Source organism: Oncorhynchus clarkii, chromosome 16, assembly GCF_045791955.1.
Source record: "Oncorhynchus clarkii lewisi isolate Uvic-CL-2024 chromosome 16, UVic_Ocla_1.0, whole genome shotgun sequence".
Classification (NCBI taxonomy): domain Eukaryota; kingdom Metazoa; phylum Chordata; class Actinopteri; order Salmoniformes; family Salmonidae; genus Oncorhynchus; species Oncorhynchus clarkii.
Genome location: NC_092162.1, coordinates 53530934 through 53553304, shown reverse-complemented (window position 1 = coordinate 53553304; position 22371 = coordinate 53530934). Strand labels below are relative to the sequence as shown.

Below are 22371 nucleotides of genomic sequence, written 5' to 3'. Positions count from 1 at the left end.
GCCTCTTTGCTTGACGTCATGGGAAAATCAAAAGAAATCAGCCAAGACCTCAGAAAAACAATTGTTGACCTCCACAAGTCTGGTTCATCCTTGGGAGCAATTTCCAAACGCCACGTTCATCTGTACAAACAATAGTGTGCAAGTATAAACACCATGGGACCACGGAGCCATCATACCACTCAGGAAGGAGACGCGTTCTGTTTCCTAGAGATGAATGTACTTTGGTGCAAAAAGTGCAAATCAATCCCAGAACAACAGCAAAGGACCTTGTGAAGATGCTGGAGGAAACAGGTACAAAAGTATCTATATCCACAGTAAAACGAGTTCTATATTGACATAACCTGATAGGCCGCTCAGCAAGGAAGAAGCCACTGCCCCAAAACCGCCATAAGAAATCCAGACTAGGGCTTGCAACTGCACATGGGGACAAAGATCGTAATTTTTGGAGAAATGTCCTCTGGTCTGATGAAACAAAAATAGAACTGTTTGGCCATAATGACCATGGTTATGTTTGGAGGAAAAAGGGGGAGCCTTGCAAGCTGAAGAACACCATCCCAAACGTGAAGCACGGGGGTGGCAGCATCATGTTGTGGGGGTGCTTTGCTGCAGGAGGGACTAGTGCACTTCACAAAATAGATGGCATCATGAGTCAGGACAATTATGTGGATATATTGAAGCAACATCTCAAGACGTCAGTCAGGAAGTTAAAGCCTGGTCGCAATGGGTCTCCCAGCATACTTCAAAGTTGTGGCAAAATATCTTAAGGACAACAAAGTCAAGGTATTGGAGTGGCCATCACAAAGCCCTGACCACAATCCCATAGAACATTTGTGGGCAGATCTGAAAAAGCGTGTGCGAGCAAGGAGGCCTACAAACCTGATTCAGTTACACCAGCTCTGTCAGGAGGAATGGGCCAAAATTCACCCAACTTATTTTGGGAAGCTTGTGGAAGGCTATCCAAAACATTTGCCCCAAGTTAAACAATTTATAGGCTATGCTACCAAATACTAATTGAGTGTATGTAAACTTCTGACCCACTGGGAATGTGATGAAAGAAATAATTATTTATTTCAAATTGTATCTCTACTATTATTCTGACATTTCACATTCTTAAAATAAAGTGGTGACCCTAACTGACCTAAAACAGGGAATTGTTACTAGGATTAAATGTCAGGAATTGTGAAAACTGAGATTTAAATGTATTTGGCTAAGGTGTATGTAAACTTCCGACTTCAACTGTTAATATATGTATGTATGTATATGCGCCAACAAAATATATGGGGATTGGAAGTGATGCAGACAATTACATTGATGGAAGCTACAATATATCTGCAATATTAAAGCTGATCTTCTCCCTACATAAAAAATATATATAATAAATAGTGAGTTAACTTTCTAAATGGAGTCTAACAGTAAACTGGTACATAGCAGGTTAAGTGATATACAGAGGCAGAGAGGGAGGAGCAGAGAGCTTAGTCTATGATGGAGGACCAGACAGAAGGAGGGATAGAGGGGGATTAAATAATTCTAGAGGTAATGATATGTGAGGAGGAGGCTGGAGAAACCTGGGGCTATGGTTAAGCTTTCTCTCCTGTCTCTCTTTTTCAATCGCTCTTTCTCCCTCTGCTACCCTATCAGGTGGGAAACCACAGAGACCTGATAAGAAGAGACCAGCTTAGTGTAAACTCTAGACCAGGATAAGTGTGACACACACAGGAGGATGTATATCACAGGGTGAATGAGGACACAGCCAGCCAGACAGACAGCCAGACAGACAGACAGACAGCCAGACAGACAGACAGACTAACTGTCCACTAACTCAAACTGTTACAAAGTGTTAATCTCTACAGGGATTAAGTTAGGAATCCTAAAATTGGAGCTGGATTAAAGAGAGATGATTTAGAGACATTTGAGGTTGGTATTCCTGTGTGGCTCAGCTGGTGGAGCATGGCACCTGCAATGCCAGGGTTGTGGGTTTGATTCCCACAGGTGACCAGTACAAAAAGTATGATTTATGCACTCACTACAGTAAATTGCTCTGGATAAGATTGTGTGTTAAGTGACTATATGGAGTCCTGGTGAGATGTACATGCCACCCTAGTCAGCAGCTCAAACAACAACACTAAGACAATGGGTGAGTTAGGAATAATTATTTATGTGGGGTTTATTGTACATGAGTTGATGAGTATGTGGAGGGGTTTAAACTCCCCCCATTGGCCTATCGGTACAATATATATTACAGGGAACATGGACTCACCTCTTTGGAGTCCAGGTTGGTATGGTCCAGTCTCAGGGAGTAGAGGACGTCTTTGCCCCCCAGGAACAGGCGGTCATGGTACTCGTCCAGAAACAAAGCGCTCAGGGAAAGCTCACCGTGGTGACCACTGAAGATAGAGGACCGGTTGGTGGCTACAAGGTCTGTGGGAGGAGGAGGTGAAGGAGTATGGATGGATGGATGGATGGATGGATGGATGGATGGATGGATGGATGGATGGATGCAGAGAAGAACAGAGTGGGCATGTGAAGATATATAAACCCAGTGGAAAACTAAGCAAAACATCAATATGCAGTAGGTCAAGGAGGTGATGTCATCTCTGCCATTTGAAAAGGTTAGGTACACCGTGTGTGGGTCCCGGAAGAAATCTGACCTGACCTGGTCTCCATTCATGGAGTACGTAGAAACCCATTGGTTGAATCAATGTTGTTTCCACATCATTTAGTGGAATAGATGTTGAATTGATGTCTGTGACCAGTGAGGAGCCTGTCGTTTAGATTATGTCTCTGTTGTATTTCAGCACATGCAGTCATGTCCTATGTTATTAGCCATACTGTGCAAATATGGACTAACCTGTTTTTAATTATGTTTCTCTTTCTTTTTTGTATGCAATACATCAATACGGAAGACTCCTATAAATCTGCTCAATATGCTGAAGAAAAGTCAGTTTGTGATTAAGATGGAATTTGGGTTGTTGTTCTGGGTGGACTCCCTGCTGGGAAGGAGATCTCCATGTTTGTTCAGAGGTATTCAGGGGTCTTCCAGAACATTAGAGAACTGGAAGGTTTGGCTCAGCTAGAGAATGACTCAGTGTTCTGTGTTCTGAGATGACAAATAAAGATCAATAGCAGTTTGAGTGGAGTCCCAGTGTTTATAGGATGTCATACGCCTGTAATACACATTAGTTGCAGAAAGAGTTATCTGGGCTTGACATGGAACGCGCTACTCTGAGGTACACCACCCATCAACACATACGCATGTTTGCTCGCATGCTCACACACACACGCACACACACGCACACACAACACTAAAAACAAATGGTTATATATACAGTGCCCTCTGAGGGTATCCAGACCCCGTGCCCTTTCCACATTTGGATACATTACAGCCTTAATCTAAAATTCATTAAATATATATTTTTCCTCATCAATCTACACACAATTCCCCACAATGACAAAGAAAAAACAGGTTTTAGACATTTTTGTTAATTTAAAAAAAATATATGGTAATATAAAATATCACATTTACATCAGTATTCAGACTCTTTACTCAAGCACTTTTGGCAGGGATTACAGCATTGAGTCGTCTTGGGCATGACGCTACAAGCTTGTATAACGCTACAATCTGTATTTGGGGAGTTTCTCCCATTCTTCTTTGCCGATCATCTCAAGCTCTTTCAGGTTGAATGGGGAGCGTTGCTGCACAGCTATTTTTAGGTCTCTTCAGGTTTCAAGTCCGGGCTCTTGCTGGGCCACTCAAAGACATTCAGAGACTTGTCCCGAAGCCACTCCTGAGTTGTCTTGGCTGTGTGCTTAGGGTCGTAGTCCTGTTGGAAGGTAAATCTTCACCCCAGTCTGAGGCCCTGAGCAAGCTGGAGAAGGTTTTCATCAAGGATCTCTGTGTACTTTGCTCCGTTCATCTTTGCCTCGATACTGACTAGTCTCCCAGTCCCTGCAGCTGAAAAACATCCCTACAGCATGATGCTGTCACCACCATGCTTCACCGTAGGGATGGTGCCAGGTTTCCTCTAGTCGTGACTCTTGGCATTCAGGTCAAAGAGCTCCATCTTGGTTTCATCAGACCAGAGAATCTTGTTCTTCATGATCTGAGAGTCTTTAGGTGCCTTTTGGCAAACTCCAAGCGGGCTGTCATGTGCCTTTTACTGAGGAGTGGCTTCCGTCTGGTCACTCTACCATAAAGGCCTGATTGGTGGAGCACTGCAGAGATGGTTGTCCTTCTAGAAGATTCTCCCATATCCACAGAGGAACTCTAGAGCTCTGTCAGAGTGACCATCGGTTTCTTGACCACGGCCTTTGTCCCCGGCCGGCCAGTTCTAGGAAGAGTCTTGGTGGTTCCAAACTTCTTTCATTTAAGAATGATGGAGGCCACTGTGTTCTTGGGGACCTTCAATGCTGCAGAAATGTTTTGGTACCCTTCCCCAGGTCTGTGCCTCGACACAATCCTGTCTCGGAGCTCTAAGGACAATTCCTTCCACCTCATGGCTTGGTTTTTGCCTTTCCAGATCATGTCCAATCAATTGAATGTACCACAGGTGGATTCCAATCAAGTTGTAGACACATCTCAAGGATGATCAATGGAAACAGGATGCACCTGAGCTCAATTTCGAGTCTCATAGCAAAGAGTCTGAATACTTATGTATATAATTTCTAAAAAACTGTTTTCACTTTGTCATTATGGGGTATTCTGTGTAGATTGCTGAGGATTTTTTTTATTTCATCCATTTTAGAAAAAGGCTGTAACGTAACAAAATGTGGAAAAAGTCAAGGGGTCTGAATACTTTCCGAAGGCACTGTAGTGCCATATAAGGGTTATTTGGCTTGGAACCCATTTTGGTATTATATGGGGGGGAAAATTGAAGGTTCTATAAATAACCATGCTCATACGGTTCTAAATGGAACCTGTATGGTTTCATAAATAACACTTTCCTAAGGTTCTATGAAGAATCATAAGAAAATGTTTCTATATAGCACCAAAAAAAGGATGCCGCTATGGTTACAACCCCAAGGATTCCACTATGGTTACAACCCCAAGGATTCCACTATGGTTACAACCCCAAGGATTCCGCTATGGTTACAACCCCAAGGATTCCACTATGGTTACAACCCCAAGGATTCCACTATGGTTACAACCCCAAGGATTCCACTATGGTTACAACACCAAAGATTCCACTATGGTTACAACCCCAAGGATTCCACTATGGTTACAACCCCAAGGATTCCACTATGGTTATAACCCCAAGGATTTCACTATGGTTACAACCCCAAGGATTCCGCTATGGTTACAACCCCAAGGATTCCGCTATGGTTACAACCCCAAGGATTCCACTATGGTTACAACACCAAAGATTCCACTATGGTTACAACCCCAAGGATTCCACTATGGTTACAACCCCAAGGATTCCGCTATGGTTACAACCCCAAGGATTCCACTATGGTTACAACCCCAAGGATTCCGCTATGGTTACAACCCCAAGGATTCCGCTATGGTTACAACCCCAATGATTCCACTATGGTTACAACCCCAAGGATTCCACTATGGTTACAACACCAAAGATTCCACTATGGTTACAACCCGAAGGATTCCACTATGGTTACAACCCCAATGATTCCACTATGGTTACAACCCCAATGATTCCACTATGGTTGCAACCCCAAGGATTCCACTATGGTTATAACCCCAAGGATTCCGCTATGGTTACAACCCCAAGGATTCCACTATGGTTACAACCCCAAGGATTCCACTATGGTTACAACCCCAAGTATTCCACTATGGTTACAACCCCAAGGATTCTACTATGGTTACAACCCCAAGGATTCCACTATGGTTATAACCCCAAGGATTCCACTATGGTTACAACCCCAAGGATTCCACTATGGTTACAACCCCAAGGATTCCGCTATGGTTACAACCCCAAGGATTCCGCTATGGTTACAACCCCAAGGATTCTGCTATGGTTACAACCCCAAGGATTCCGCTATGGTTACAACCCCAATGATTCCACTATGGTTACAACCCCAAGGATTCCACTATGGTTACAAATCCAAAGATTCCACTATGGTTACAACCCCAAGGATACAACCCCAATGATTCCACTATGGTTACAACCCCAAGGATTCCACTATGGTTACAACCCCAAGGATTCCACTATGGTTACAACCACAAGGATTCCACTATGGTTACAACCCCAAGGATTCCACTATGGTTACAAATCCAAAGATTCCACTATGGTTACAACCCCAAGGATACAACCCCAAGGATTCCACTATGGTTACAACCCCAAGGATTCCACTATTCGTACAACCCCAAGGATTCCACTATGGTTGCAACCCCAAGGATTCCACTATGGTTATAACCCCAAGGATTCCGCTATGGTTACAACCCCAAGGATTCCACTATGGTTACAACGCCAAGGATTCCACTATGGTTACAACCCCAAGGATTCCGCTATGGTTACAACCCCAAGGATTCCACTATGGGTACAACCCCAAGGATTCCACTATGGTTACAACCCCAAGGATTCCACTATGGTTATAACCCCAAGGATTCCACTATGGTTACAACCCCAAGGATTCCACTATGGTTACAACCCCAAGGATTCCACTATGGTTACAACCCCAAGGATTCCACTATGGTTACAACCCCAAGGATTCCACTATGGTTACAACCCCAAGGATTCCGCTATGGTTACAACCCCAAGGATTCCGCTATGGTTACAACCCCAAGGATTCCGCTATGGTTACAACCCCAAGGATTCCGCAATGGTTACAACCCCAAGGATTCTGCTATGGTTACAACCCCAAGGATTCCGCTATGGTTACAACCCCAACGATTCCGCTATGGTTACAACCCCAAGGATTCCGCTATGGTTACAACCCCAAGGATTCCACTATGGTTACAACCCCAAGGATTCCACTATGGTTACAACCCCAAGGATTCCACTATGGTTACAACCCCAAGGATTCCACTATGGTTACAACCCCAAGGATTCCACTATGGTTACAACACCAAAGATTCCACTATGGTTACAACCCCAAGGATTCCGCTATGGTTACAACCCCAAGGATTCCGCTATGGTTACAACCCCAAGGATTCCGCTATGGTTACAACCCCAAGGATTCCGCTATGGTTACAACCCCAAGGATTCCGCTATGGTTACAACCCCAAGGATTCCGCTATGGTTACAACCCCAAGGATTCCGCTATGGTTACAACCCCAAGGATTCCACTATGGTTACAACCCCAAGGATTCCACTATGGTTACAACCCCAATGATTCCACTATGGTTGCAACCCCAAGGATTCCACTATGGTTATAACCCCAAGGATTCCGCTATGGTTACAACCCCAAGGATTCCACTATGGTTACAACCCCAAGGATTCCACTATGGTTACAACCCCAAGTATTCCACTATGGTTACAACCCCAAGGATTCTACTATGGTTACAACCCCAAGGATTCCACTATGGTTACAACACCAAAGATTCCACTATGGTTACAACCCCAAGGATTCCGCTATGGTTACAACCCCAAGGATTCCGCTATGGTTACAACCCCAAGGATTCCGCTATGGTTACAACCCCAAGGATTCCGCTATGGTTACAACCCCAAGGATTCCGCTATGGTTACAACCCCAAGGATTCCGCTATGGTTACAACCCCAAGGATTCCGCTATGGTTACAACCCCAAGGATTCCACTATGGTTACAACCCCAAGGATTCCACTATGGTTACAACCCCAATGATTCCACTATGGTTGCAACCCCAAGGATTCCACTATGGTTATAACCCCAAGGATTCCGCTATGGTTACAACCCCAAGGATTCCACTATGGTTACAACCCCAAGGATTCCACTATGGTTACAACCCCAAGTATTCCACTATGGTTACAACCCCAAGGATTCTACTATGGTTACAACCCCAAGGATTCCACTATGGTTATAATCCCAAGGATTCCACTATGGTTACAACCCCAAGGATTCCACTATGGTTACAACCCCAAGGATTCCGCTATGGTTACAACCCCAAGGATTCCGCTATGGTTACAACCCCAAGGATTCCGCTATGGTTACAACCCCAAGGATTCCGCTATGGTTACAACCCCAAGGATTCCGCTATGGTTACAACCCCAAGGATTCCACTATGGTTACAACCCCAAGGATTCCACTATGGTTACAACACCAAAGATTCCACTATGGTTACAACCCCAAGGATTCCACTATGGGTACAACCCCAAGGATTCCACTATGGTTACAACCCCAAGGATTCCACTATGGTTATAACCCCAAGGATTCCACTATGGTTACAACCCCAAGGATTCCACTATGGTTACAACCCCAAGGATTCCACTATGGTTACAACCCCAAGGATTCCGCTATGGTTACAACCCCAAGGATTCCGCTATGGTTACAACCCCAAGGATTCCGCTATGGTTACAACCCCAAGGATTCCGCTATGGTTACAACCCCAAGGATTCCGCTATGGTTACAACCCCAAGGATTCCGCTATGGTTACAACCCCAAGGATTCCGCTATGGTTACAACCCCAAGGATTCCACTATGGTTACAACCCCAAGGATTCCACTATGGTTACAACCCCAAGGATTCCACTATGGTTGCAACCCCAAGGATTCCACTATGGTTACAACCCCAAGGATTCCGCTATGGTTACAACCCCAAGGATTCCGCTATGCTTACAACCCCAAGGATTCCGCTATGGTTACAACCCCAAGGATTCCGCTATGGTTACAACCCCAAGGATTCCACTATGGTTACAACACCAAAGATTCCACTATGGTTACAACCCCAAGGATTCCACTATGGTTACAACCCCAAGGATTCCACTATGGTTACAACCCCAAGGATTCCGCTATGGTTACAACCCCAAGGATTCCACTATGGTTACAACCCCAAGGATTCCGCTAGGGTTACAACCCCAAGGATTCCGCTATGGTTACAACCCCAAGGATTCCGCTATGGTTACAACCCCAAGGATTCCGCTATGGTTACAACACCAACGATTCCGCTATGGTTACAACCCCAAGGATTCCGCTATGGTTACAACCCCAAGGATTCCACTATGGTTACAACCCCAAGGATTCCGCTAGGGTTACAACCCCAAGGATTCCGCTATGGTTACAACCCCAAGGATTCCGCTATGGTTACAACCCTAAGGATTCCGCTATGGTTACAACCCCAAGGATTCCACTATGGTTACAACCCCAAGGATTCCACTATGGTTACAACCCCAAGGATTCCACTATGGTTACAACCCCAAGGATTCCACTATGGTTACAACCCCAAGGATTCCACTATGGTTACAACCCCAAGGATTCCGCTATGGTTACAACCCCAAGGATTGCACTATGGTTACAACCCTATTTGCTGCTAAATAGAACCCTTTTTTGATTCTTTATGGAACCTTTATGGAAGGTTCTTTGTAGAACCATACATGGTTTTAATTCTAGATTAATAGCCATATTATATTGTTAAACGTCCATAGGTGTTGTTATTGTGTTTATTAGTAAGTTGAATCAGCTGTGCTAGCTCTGGAATGGCTGGTGTTCCCATGCAGAAAATGAAGAATTACTGATTTAGTCAACCATTCTCAATTACCATACGTGAGTTTTTCTCAAGACACCATCACTGGCCATTGTCATATAGAGTACAACGTGTTTCTATGAACATTTCAGTCATTGAGCAGACGGAGCGACGTACAGTAGTTAGTGCATATATTTTCATATTTGTTCGTACTGATCCCCGGTGGAAATTTAACCCACAACCCTGGCATTGCAAGTGCCATGCGCTACCAACTAAGCCAAATAGGACTGTCATAGCATAACACAACAGATTAGATCAACTGGAATGACACTACCCTTCATCACTAAAATAGGAAACACTCATATTTTGAACTGAAAATAACCATTGAAGGCCTCAAAGGGTTATTTGGGACAATATGGTTCCATACTGAAGAATCACCCAAAGAACCCTTGAGGAACCCTACTTTTTAGTGTGCACAGTATCCACTCAGGGCCTTCTTCTTACTGGCTCTCCTCTACAGTGCAGACCCAGATCGACCAAACACACGCATACCATAAACATAGAGCACAGTAGGGAGGCCAGGCATGCTCCCCTGACATCTTGGCTGGAGTGTTGTAAGAGAAGACAGAAAAACTGTGTGTGTGTGTCTCTGTCGGTGGTCTCTGTGAAGTGTTGCCAGACTGGTCTGTACACATCAGATCTCCCTCTTCCCAAAACCAATCGAGAGTCAGGAGGTGGAACTCAGAGAGAGAGAGAGAGAGAGAGAGAAAATCCTTTGATCTCTAACCATCTCTAACCATCAGAGCGTTGAGCTCATTAAAAGGCAGAGTGGTACCTGAGGTATTGTTCAGCTCAGGGAGTGTTGTAATTATATTTCAAACATCTCTTCAGCCTGCCATTTCTACTCTTTAATGTCTCACAGACATTAGTTCACTGTTGGATCTCCAGCTATTCTGGGGACAACATCAAATAACAAACACATCTACAGTCTCTCTCTGCAAGAGTGGCCTAGATACGCAGTTCAAGTTCGATGTGAGGTGGTGGTTTGTATGTTTTTGCCTGATCAGCCCAGTGTGTGTCGGGAGGGGGGTCTCTCTGTGTCTGGTAGTGGGGGGTTGTGTGTGGGGTGTGTGTCTCTCTCTCTGTGTCTTGTGAGGACCTGACGCCCAGAACTCTGTTGGGCCCCACGGATGGACAAGGTGTCGCTGGGTACAGAGGGGACCTTGTGCATCACTCAGCGAACACTGAGGAGCACTGAGTGACAGGGGCTCGTCTATCAGCGTGTGTATGTGTGTGTGTGTGTGTGTGTGTGTGCATGCGCGGAAAGGCCGAGAGACTCAGTAGAGAAGTAGAGAAGGTGACAGCGGAGAGATGACAGACATGCAGAGACATACACTGATGATATCATACAAGCTCTAGGCATTGGTCTTCCCATGTACATAAACACTATTACAGCTTTTTAACAGCCAGCTAAACACCAACACACACACACAGTTATCCCTCATCACCATAATGAACTGTAGAAAGCATTGGAGAACACTTTTCACTTTACAGTGTTTTTCCCCTCATATATTTCCTAATTGTGAATAAAATGTATATGAATGGAAAAGCTGAGGTGGCACGAGTCAGACCCAACCCCTTTAATTGGAATCTGATGAAACCATCGCTACAGCAGAAGCCAAACAACAGGGCTGCCTGTTATTAAGACCTCATAAAAGTTATTTGAAGCCTTTTCCAATTCAAAGACTAAGCCTACCTCCCAACAGAACGCAGCCTAAGGTACCACTGACTCAGCATACAGACATACGGATGGACGGACAAACTGACAGACAGGAGATCTAACTCACAGACACAAAAACAGGTCCTGTAGACATGAGCATCAACGGGGAGAAATAGGGGGGGGGGGGGGTACTGACATACATTCCTAACAAACAGGGGAGCACAGCGATAAGTACAGATGAGGGCCACAAGGCCACAGGTGACATATGTATACCTATATATACTGGAGACAGACAGGTTAGCAAATACAGACAGTACAGAAGAGAGATAGGGTAGGAGATAGGGTTGAGACACATGTACAGTATAAGCAGAAGGAAACATCCATCAATACTATTCTGTAGCAGATCATGTTACAGACAAAGATACCGTGTCTAACTGAACAGAGTCTAACTGAACAGTGTCTAACTGAACAGAGTCCAACTGAACAGTGTCTAACTGAACAGAGTCCAACTTAACAGTGTCTAACTGAACAGAGTACAACTGAACAGTGTCTAACTGAACAGAGTCCAACTGAACAGTGTCTAACTGAACAGTCTAACTGAACAGAGTCCAACTTAACAGAGTCCAACTGAACAGTGTCTAACTGAACAGTGTCTAACTGAACAGAGTCCAACTGAACAGTGTCTAACTGAACAGTGTCTAACTGAACAGTGTCTAACTGAACAAAGTCTAACTGAACAGTGTCTAACTGAACAGAGTCCAACTGAACACTTGCAGAAATTCAGTCACTGCTTTCATTTTAAGTTATCAGCGTACACCTGTAAATGCATGTAGGGGTTCAGTGTTTTCCACTAAATCTGTATGAGCTGAGGATAGATTTCAGTCTGGAGTGAGTGTTGAAGCTCGAGAAAGTCAACTATGAGGTCGAGATCTGTTGCTCTGCTCTCACCTCTGTGTTCTGACAAGAGAGGAGGAAATGAAACCTATCAGTGATGCAGCTCCTACTCCATTCCTATAGCCACTATCTCCTCCCCCTGTTCCCAAACCCCCCAAACTGAAGGTACACATAAAACACACACAATCAAACACACACACACAGAAAGGTGGTGGCGGCAAGCTAATACCTAACAGATTTCAGCTCATCTGTAGCTTGTTATCACTGTAACAGCCTGACGCCTCAGAAAACAGTCATACTTCACACAAACACCACACACTTCTCCTCTTTTTCTCCTTCGCTCTCCATCTGCAACTCTCTGTCTTTTTCCCTCTTTAAAAAACCTCACGACAGTAAAACATCTGCCAAATCGTTTAGAACCCTACAGTTACCAAAAAAATAACCCCAAATGTAAAGAACAACATTGTACATATGGAGATAAATATGCCACATTTACATTAACGCAATGCTCCAAAATAAGAACATTCTTGCCAAATCTAAGTAATAACCATTTGTTGTCAATGTGTCAAATATTGATTATCACAGCAAAACCCTCTGCCTTAAACTCAACAAAACTAACTATGCTCCTACATGCAGCTTTTAACCAACATTCACTGTCTTCCCATTGCAGTGTCCCACAGACACAAATAAACAGAGAAAGAGGGGTCACTCTCTGTGGGTCTGGGGCTTTGGGAACCAAACACTGGAGACTGGGGGGAGAGAGGAGGGGATCAGGGAGGCTGGGAGTCTATCGAGGGTTCTCCTCCTCCTCTCCCCTCCTCTTCAGTCTTCCTGTTTGTTTATCCAGTGGATTAAGAGTGTAAACATCTGGTCTGAGCCCTTCATCTGGTCGCACTATACTGGCACCCCATAGGCTAATGCCCCGTAATAGTGTGTGTGTGTGTGTGTGTGTGTGTGTGTGTGTGTGTGTGTGTGTGTGTGTGTGTGTGTGTGTGTGTGTGTGTGTGTGTGTGTGTGTGTGTGTGTGTGTGTGTGTGTGTCCACCTCCCTGTCTGGATGGTCCTCAGAGTGTGTGTGTGACACCTGAGCCCAGGGATAATATTGATTCAACAGATAAGACAGCCTAACCAAGGAAATCCCAGACTAACCCAGACTATCCAAATACTAACCCAATACCAATTCAATATTAATGCAGAGTGTCCCTGATTATGGTCTGTCTGAGTGCTAACCACAACACCATTGACCCAGACGATGCCTCAGCCACCTACTTTGACTAGGGATAATGATGCTCATTGGGCACAGACGTCAGTTCAGCGTCTAGTTTTGATTTACATTAGGTTGAGTTGTTAATTAACATGAACTCAACGTGAAATCTACAACTAATATCACCCTATCATTGGATTTAGGTTAAAAGTTGGGTGAAAAAAAGACCAAATGCCCTTACGTTGAGGACTTTTTGCAAATCCAATCAGATTTCCGCGTTGCTTCAACGACATCACATAGATTTTGGGGGTTGGAATTAAGTGGAAACAACGATGAGTTAACCAGTTTTGCCTAATGGTAACCTCTGACCAACTCCAGGCTTGGGAAAAAACTCACAAAACATTCAACATGCAATTTCCTACATTCTCTGTAACCATAACATCCAATCACTTCTGGGAAATCGTACTCAATACAGATCCTCTGGATGCCTCAGCCACATGGCTTACATGCCAACATGTTCCTCCTCCATCACAGCTGTGTATGTAAAGACATTCTCTGATGGATGGGGCTTCTCATAGACATAACCCCAATCTAGCTGTATTATTTCAGTGCTTAGACAGGAAAATAAATATTTAAATAGTGTGAGAAGGAGAGACTAAGGCAGAGAGAGAGAGAGAGAGAGAGAGAGAGAGGCTGGTGAAAAGTAGGCTGTGTGTGAGGGAGTGCTCAAGGCTCTTCTATCTGACTGTATCATCTGTAGGTACAAATTGTGCCCCAAGCCAAGCAGTGTTAGTAGTTAGTGTGTTAAGGGCTGGCTGGAGGAGTGTTATTCTGAGCTCAGGGTGAGGGATGGGGGGGTGATGGGAGAGGGGCAGAGGAGGGGGACACATCTGATGCCCATTAGACCCCCGTAGCCACACTATGGTGAAACACTCACATCCCTTCTCTCATTGTCTCCACCTCATGCCTCTCATCGCTACATCTCTAACCCACCTTCTGCCTCCATCTGACAGGTTCACACACAATGTAAAAAAAAATATTGTAAGGCAATCAGCTGCAATAGGATTGTAAGTTTGCTTAAAATTTGGTGATATATTAGAACCAACATACATTCTCTGGTTGAATTGTATGATCACTCAATTTTGAAATGTAGGTTAAGTGAAGATACAATTCCACTTGAGAATGTATTCTACATTATTTGCATATTTCTCAGAGGCCTTGCCAAGATTGATTATTGAGCTACCTAAATCATATGAACTGGAACAGATATCTCACTATTGGGTACAATAAGTCCAATAACTAACACATTTCATTATTTTAGAAACATGTATGATATTTATCGCTGTGTGGCATAAGTTTAATCAACTATGGTGGGAAGTATGATAATGATGGGTGTAGTTTTGAGGGATTTTGAGCAAACATTAATTTGTAATTTTACTCAACAAGCTTGTTGATATTCAGCTCACTTTGAGCAGAGTTTGCTGAGTAAACAAACTTGAACACATTAGCTCAAATTCTTGTCCTTTTAAAGTAAACTCAACTCACAGTAGAACGCTGTTTAAGCAATTGGTTATATTGGCTTTTTTTATAGTGTACACACACAGAGACACACACACACACACACACCACACCACACACACACACACACACCACACACACCACACACACACACACACACACACACACACACACACACACACACACACACACACACACACACACACACAGTCTTGTATAACTAACCTTGTGGGGACAGACAATTCAGTCCCATTCAAGATCCTATTTTCCCTAACCCTAAACCTAACCCTAACCCTAAACCTAACCCTAGCTCCTAACCATAAACTTAATTCTAAAACGAATTCTAACCTTAACCCTAAACCCCATAGAAATAGCATTTGCTCTTGTGGGGACTAACCAAATGTCCCCAGTTGGTCAAATGTTTGTTAGTTTACTATTCTTGTGGAGACTTCTAGTCCCCACTATTATAGATAAACACGTGCACACACTCATACACACATACACTAAAGTTATTACACTACTAAAAGACTTCCCAGGCCAGTGTTCCTTGTTTTAGCACTGCTGTATATTATTGCTGTGTGCCAAGAATGGCAGGAATCTGGGTCTACACACAAATCAACCCTCCCACCTCCTCCTCCATCTTTTCCACATTGTCTGGACTACCCACCCCCTCCTCTGTGCACGGACCCACAGGGGACCCACTTGGCTGCCACCATTATCTGTGTCCACCTGCCCCACCACAGATGCCCGTGACACATGAAAGCCCTGTATTTTCTGCCCACGTGTCCTTTACCATCTCCGGGCCTGTCATATATAACCGACCACAGAATCACACACACACAAGTAAGCAAACTTGCACGCACACACAGACACACAGGAAAATAACAATTCCACCCAGAAAAACAAGTGCTGTGTATCATCCCCAGAGCTGTTCTTTCCTAATTAGATCCTATTTACAGGGAAGATCTCAACTGCATTCTCCTTAGGTCTTCTCTCCTCGTCTCCTTCTCAAAACCCATTGGTTGAGAATGCCAGAGGTCCCTCCCCTCTGAGCTTCTCCTCCAATGGGTTTTGAGAATGAGAAGAGAAGAAAGGCGAGAGGACGCAAGGAGAATGCAAACGAGGTTCTTCCACAGTGTATGGAGACTGCGAATCTCTATGGGGTCTATTATGGCTACTTGAGTCTATGGGACAGAAGTCAGGTGTTTGTCTTGGCTGGTGACACAATACTCTGGGTTACTACTGACTGGTATGGACCTGGTCTTTCTATGGCATTATATGGTGAAGCTCTACACTGAGTATGTGTGAGGAAGTGCCTGTGTGTCTGTTTGACAGAGAGAGTAATGTACACATTGAAGGGGCGTTGGGCCTGCCCTCAACTCCTAAGCTCGTTTTTTTGCTTCTTAAAAACCCATTTAGACATTCTATGTCTAAGACCTCACATAGTGTTGTTTGACCTCGGTGTTGTGAAGGTCCTCAGTGGAGACATAAGTTGTCCCTGTGGATTCTGAGGTAGAGCTGTAGTACATTCTTCACACCACTGCCAGGGCTCTGTCTGAAGCGATCCACTGGACACTGACACGCACGCACGCACACACACACACACACACACACACACACACACACACACACACACACACACACACACACACACACACACACACACACACACACACACACACACACACACACACACAGGAACATATTTTTTATCAGTCGTCTCACGTCTCAGGATGCTTATCTGACAGGGTCACACGATCCCCCTGTAGAGCCAACCAGAAAAGGGTAGAGAGGGAGAGAGGGGGGGAGAGGGTGACCTCAGCATCCCAGACCTCAATCAACCCCTTGCCAGAAGGACAGCCTAGGACACTGTAAACTTCGCCAATGACTTTCACAGTGGAGTGAGGTTTCACCCAAAACTCAGTCGAAACCTTACTGGTTCACACACAGTGGTCATAAAACAACCTAAACCTGGCATTATGGGGGAATTAGGGCTGAATTGGGAATGGCTGGTATGGAGGGCCGTGAAATTGGACAGGCATGTGATGATACGGACAGGCATGTGATGACACAATAAAATGGTACATCATCTGTCAAATGTTCTAGTGCTTCCCAACAAGGTGGGTCAGAACCAGGCCACTTCTGGAGGGTCTAGAGGGGTACTGGAATGCCCAGTCCAGTCCAGGCTAGTCTTGCCAGACCCTGCTGAGAAGGTCTCCCTCCTCCTCTCTCTCTCTGTAATGAAGAAATTACCCTCGTTAACACTAGTAGGCAGGCAGTCTCCCTGGCCCCTGTACCAGCTGACTCTCCCTATCAGTGGCAGGCAGCACCCCATGTTGAGCTACTCTCTTAATTAACACACACGTGGCCTGTATGGAGTATTGGCTCAAGTATAAGTTAACGGCGGCCTATGTAATCGCCAGGAGTGCTGAGGTAATGATCGCAGTGTGTGTGTGTGTGTGTGTGTGTGTGTGTGTGTGTGTGTGTGTGTGTGTGTGTGTGTGTGTGTGTGTGTGTGTGTGTGTGTGTGTGTGTGTGTGTGTGTGTGTGTGTGTGTGTGCGTGTGTGCGTGTGCGCGCTTATATGTGTGCGCGCATCCGTGCATCTGTATACAAATATCAATAACTAAACTCAGCAAAAAAAGAAACGACCCTGTCTTTCAAAGATAATTGGTAAAAATGCGAATAACTTCACAGATCTTCATTGTAAATGTTTTAAACACTGTTTCCCATGCTTAATGGGAAACAGTGAACAAGCACCTGTGGAACGGTCGTTTAGACACTAACAGCTTACAGATGGTAGGCAATTAAGGTCACAGTTATGAAACCTTAGGACACTAAAGAGGTATTTCTACTGACTCTGAAAAACACCAAAAGAAAGATGCCCAGGGTCCCTGTTCACCTGCATGAACATGCCTTAGGCATGCTGCAAGGAGGCATGAGGTCTGCAGATGTGGCTAGGGCAATACATTGCAATGTTCGTACTGTGAAACGCCTAAGACAGAGCTACAGGGAGACAGGATGGACATTTGATCATCCTCGCAGTGGCAGACCACATGTGACAACACCTGCACAGGATCAGTACATCCGAACATCACACCTGCGGGACAGGTACAGGATGGCAACATCAACTACCCGAGTTACACCAGGAACGCACAATCCCTCCATCAGTGCTCAGACTGTCCGCAATAGGCTGAGAGAGGCTGGACTGAGGGCTTGTAGGAATGTTGTAAGGCAGGTCCTCACCAGACGACACCGGCAACAACGTCACCTATGGGCACAAACCCACCGTCGCTGGACCAGACAGGACTGGCAAAACGTGCTCTTCACTGACGAGTCGTGGTTTTGGTTTTGATGGTCGGAGGAGGAGATGGCCGCCGTTATACGGGTCTCCTAACCAATTGTGCTATTATGTGGGGGGTTTTCGCGATATTTGTAAATTATTTTGTACATAATGTTTCTGCAACCGTATCTTACGGAAGGAAAGAGCTTCTAGATATCAGGACAGCGATCACTCACCTCGGATTAGACAAAGATTTCTTCAACAACAGCAACAACAAGCAGGACGATATTCTCCAAACACCCCACAGGACAGACATCCCAATTATTCGCAAAAGGAAGCGACGCAGAGGACCAGCAGAAGGCAACTAGGAAAGCTGCCGTTACCGTCAATATTACTCGCCAACGTGCAATCATTGGACAATAAACTAGACGAGGTACGATCACGAATATCCTACCAACGGGACATCAAAAACTGTAATATCCTATGTTTCACGGAATCGTGGCTGAATGACGACATGGATATTCAGCTAGTGGGATACACGCTGCACCGGCAGGATAGAACAGAACACTCCGGTAAGAGCAGGGGGGGGGAGGGGGGTCTGTGCATATTTGTAAACAACAGCTGGTGCACGAAATCTAAGGAAGTCTCCAGATTTTGCTCGCCTGAAGTAGAGTATATTGTGATAAACTGCAGGTCACGCTACTTGTCTAGAGAGTTCTCAGCTATACTTTTCGTGGCTGTTTATTTACCACCACAGACAGATGCTGGCACTAAGACCGCACTCAGTCAGGTGTATGAGGAAATAAGCAAACAGGAAACCATTCACCCAGAGGTGGCGCTCTTAGTGGCCGGAGACTTTGATGCAGGGAAACTTAAATCAGTTCTACCAAATCTCTATCAACATTTTAAATGTACAACCAGAGGGAAAGAAATTATAGATCACCTGTACTCCACACACAGAGATGCGTACAAAGCTCTCCCTCGCCCTCCATTTGGTAAATCCAACCACAACTCTATCCTCCTGATTCCTGCTTACAAGCAAAAATTAAAGCAGGAAGCACCAGTGACTCAGTCTATAAAAAAATGGTCAGATGAAGCAGATGCTAAACTACAGGACTGCTTTGCTATCACAAACTGGAACATGTTCTGGGACTCTTCCGATGACATTGAGGAATACACCACATCAGTCACTGGCTTTATTAATAAGTGCATTGAGAACGTCGTCCCCACAGTGACTGTACGTACATACCTCAACCAGAAGCCATGGATTACAGGCAACATTCGCACTGAGCTAAAGGGTAGAGCTGCCGCTTTCAAGGCATGGGACTCTAACCCGGAAGCTTACAAGAAATCCCGCTATGCCCTGCGACGAACCATCAAGCAGGCAAAGCGCCAATACAGGGCTAAGATTGAAATATACTACACCGGCTCCGACGCTCATCGGATGTGGCAGGGCATGCAAACTATTACAGACTACAAAGGGAAGCACAGCCGTGAGCTGCCCAGTGACAACAGCCTACCAGACGAGCTAAATCACTTCTATGCTCGCTTCGAGGCAAGCAACACTAAGGAATGCATGAGAGCATCAGCTGTTCCGGACGACTGTGTGATCACGCTCTCCATAGCCGACGTGAGTAAGACCTTTAAACAGGTCAACATACACAAGGCTGCGGGGCCAGACGGATTGCCAGGACGTGTGCTGACCAACTGACAGGTGTCTTCACTGACATTTTCAACATGTCCCTGATTGAGTCTGTAATACCAACATGCTTGAAGCAGACCACCATAGTCCCTGTGCCCAAGAACACAAAGGCAACCTGCCTAAATGACTACAGACCCGTAGCACTCACGTCCGTAGCCATGAAGTGCTTTAAAAGGCTGGTAATGGCACACAACACCATCATCCCAGAAACCCTAGACCCACTCAAATTTGCATACCGCCCAAACAGGTCCACAGATGATGCAATCTCTATTGCACTCCACACTGCCCTTTCCCACCTGAACAAAAGGAACACCTATGTGAGAATGCTGTTCATTGACTACAGCTCAGCGTTCAACACCATAGTATCCTCAAAGCTCATCACCAAGCTAAGGATCCTGGGACTAAACACCTCCCTCTGCAACTGGATCCTGGACTTCCTGACAGGCCGCCCCCAGGTGGTGAGGGTAGGTAGCAACACATCTGCCACGCTGATCCTCAACACTGGAGCTCCCCAGGGGTGCGTGCTCAGTCCTCTCCTGTACTCCCTGTTCACCCACGACTGCATGGCCAGGCACAACTCCCAAACCATCATTAAGTTTGATGACGACACAACAGCCTGATCACAGACAACGACGAAACAGCCTATAGGGAGGAGGTCTGAGACCTGGCCTGGTGGTGCCAGAATAGCAACCTATCCCTCAACGAACCAAGACTAAGGAGATTATTGTGGACTACAGGAAAAGGAGCACCGAGCACGTCCCCATTCTCATCGACGGGGCTGTAGTGGAGCAGGTTGAGAGCTTCAAATTCCTTGGTGTCCACATCAACAACAAACTAGATTGGCCCAAACACACCAAGACAGTCGTGAAGAGGGCATGACAAAGCCTATTCATCCTCAGGAAACTAAATAGATTTGGCATTGTTCCTGAGATCCTCAAAATGTTCTACAGCTGGAACTATTTGCATTGTGCCCCCCCCCAACCCCTCTTTTACGCTGCTGCTACTCTCTGTTAATCTTATATGCATAGTCACTTTAACTATACATTCATGTACATACTACCTAAATGGCCCGACCAACCAGTGCTCCCGCACATTAGCTAACCGGGCTATCGGCATTGTGTCCCACCACCCGCCAACCCCTCTTTTTTACGCTTCTGCTACTCTCTGTTCATCATACATGCATAGTCACTTTAACGATACCTACATGTACATACTACCTCAATAAGCCTGACTAACAGGTGTCTGTATATAACTTGCTACTCTTTTTCAAATGTCTTTTTACTGTTGTTTCATTTCTTTACTTACCTACACACACACTTTTTATTTCCTTTTTTTTGTTGTCCCGCACCATTGGTTAGAGCCTGTAAGTAAGCAATTCACTGTAAGGTCTATTACACCTGTTGTATGCATGTGACAAATGAACTTTAATTTGATTTGCGTTTATCGTCGAAGGAATGAGCATTACACCGAGGCCTGTACTCTGGAGCGGGATCGATTTGGAGGTGGAGGGTCCGTCATGGTCTGGGGCAGTGTGTCACAGCATCATCGGACTGAGCTTGTTGTCATTGCAGGCAATCTCAACGCTATGTGTTGCAGGGAAGACATCCTCCTCCCTCATGTGGTACCCTTCCTGCAGGCTCATCCTGACATGACCCTCCAGCATGACACTGCCACCAGCCATACTGCTCATTCTGTGCTTGATTTTCTGCAAGACAGGAATATCAGTGTTGGCCAGCGAAGAGCCCTCTTTCTCAATCCCATTGAGCACGTCAGGGACCTGTTGGATCGGAGGGTGAGGGCTAGGGCCATTCCACCCAGAAATGTCCGGGAACTTGCAGGTGCCTTGGTGGAAGAGTGGGGTAACATCTCAGAGCAAGAACTGGCATATCTGGTGCAGTCCATGAAGAGGAGATGCACTGCAGTACTTAATGCAGCTGGTGGCCACACCAGATCCTGACTGTTACTTTTGATTTTGAACCACCCTTTGTTCAGGGACACATTATTCAATTTCTGTTGGTCACATGTCTGCGGAACATGTTCAGTTTATGTCTCAATTGTTGAATATTGCTGTGTTCATACAACTATTTACACATGTTAAGTTTGCTGAAAATATACGCAGTTGACAGCGAGAGGACGTTTCTTTTTTTGCTGAGTTTATATCAAATGCAGCAGGCGTTGTTGCTCTTGGCACTTCCTGTCAACAGCTCCAGGGTGGAATGAATTGATTGCTGAGACAATTTTTTATTATACCTTTATTTAACTAGGCAAGTCAGTGAGGAATAAATTATTTATTTACAATGACGGCCTAACAGTGGGTTAACTGCCTTGGTCAGGGGCAGAACAACAGATTTTTACATTGTCAGCTCTGGGATTCGATCTAGCAACCTTTTGGTTACTGGCCCATTGCTCTAACCACTAGGCTACCTGCCGCCCCAGAAAGCGTGGGGTGATGGGAACCTCCTCTGAGAGCGTTCACAGCGCATGAGGAACAAAGTCCGTGTCC

At 45.2% G+C, this 22371-nt stretch overlaps 1 protein-coding gene across 1 annotated transcript in view; it reads right to left on the bottom strand.

The window, feature by feature from the left end:
* Positions 1–22371, bottom strand: part of LOC139368728 (semaphorin-3G-like) — a 70203-nt gene that overhangs the window by 40152 nt on the left and 7680 nt on the right. The window contains exon 2 of the mRNA XM_071108021.1: positions 2258–2418. Within this exon, the coding sequence (XP_070964122.1) occupies positions 2258–2418 (161 nt within the window). The remainder of the gene's footprint in view (positions 1–2257; positions 2419–22371) is intronic.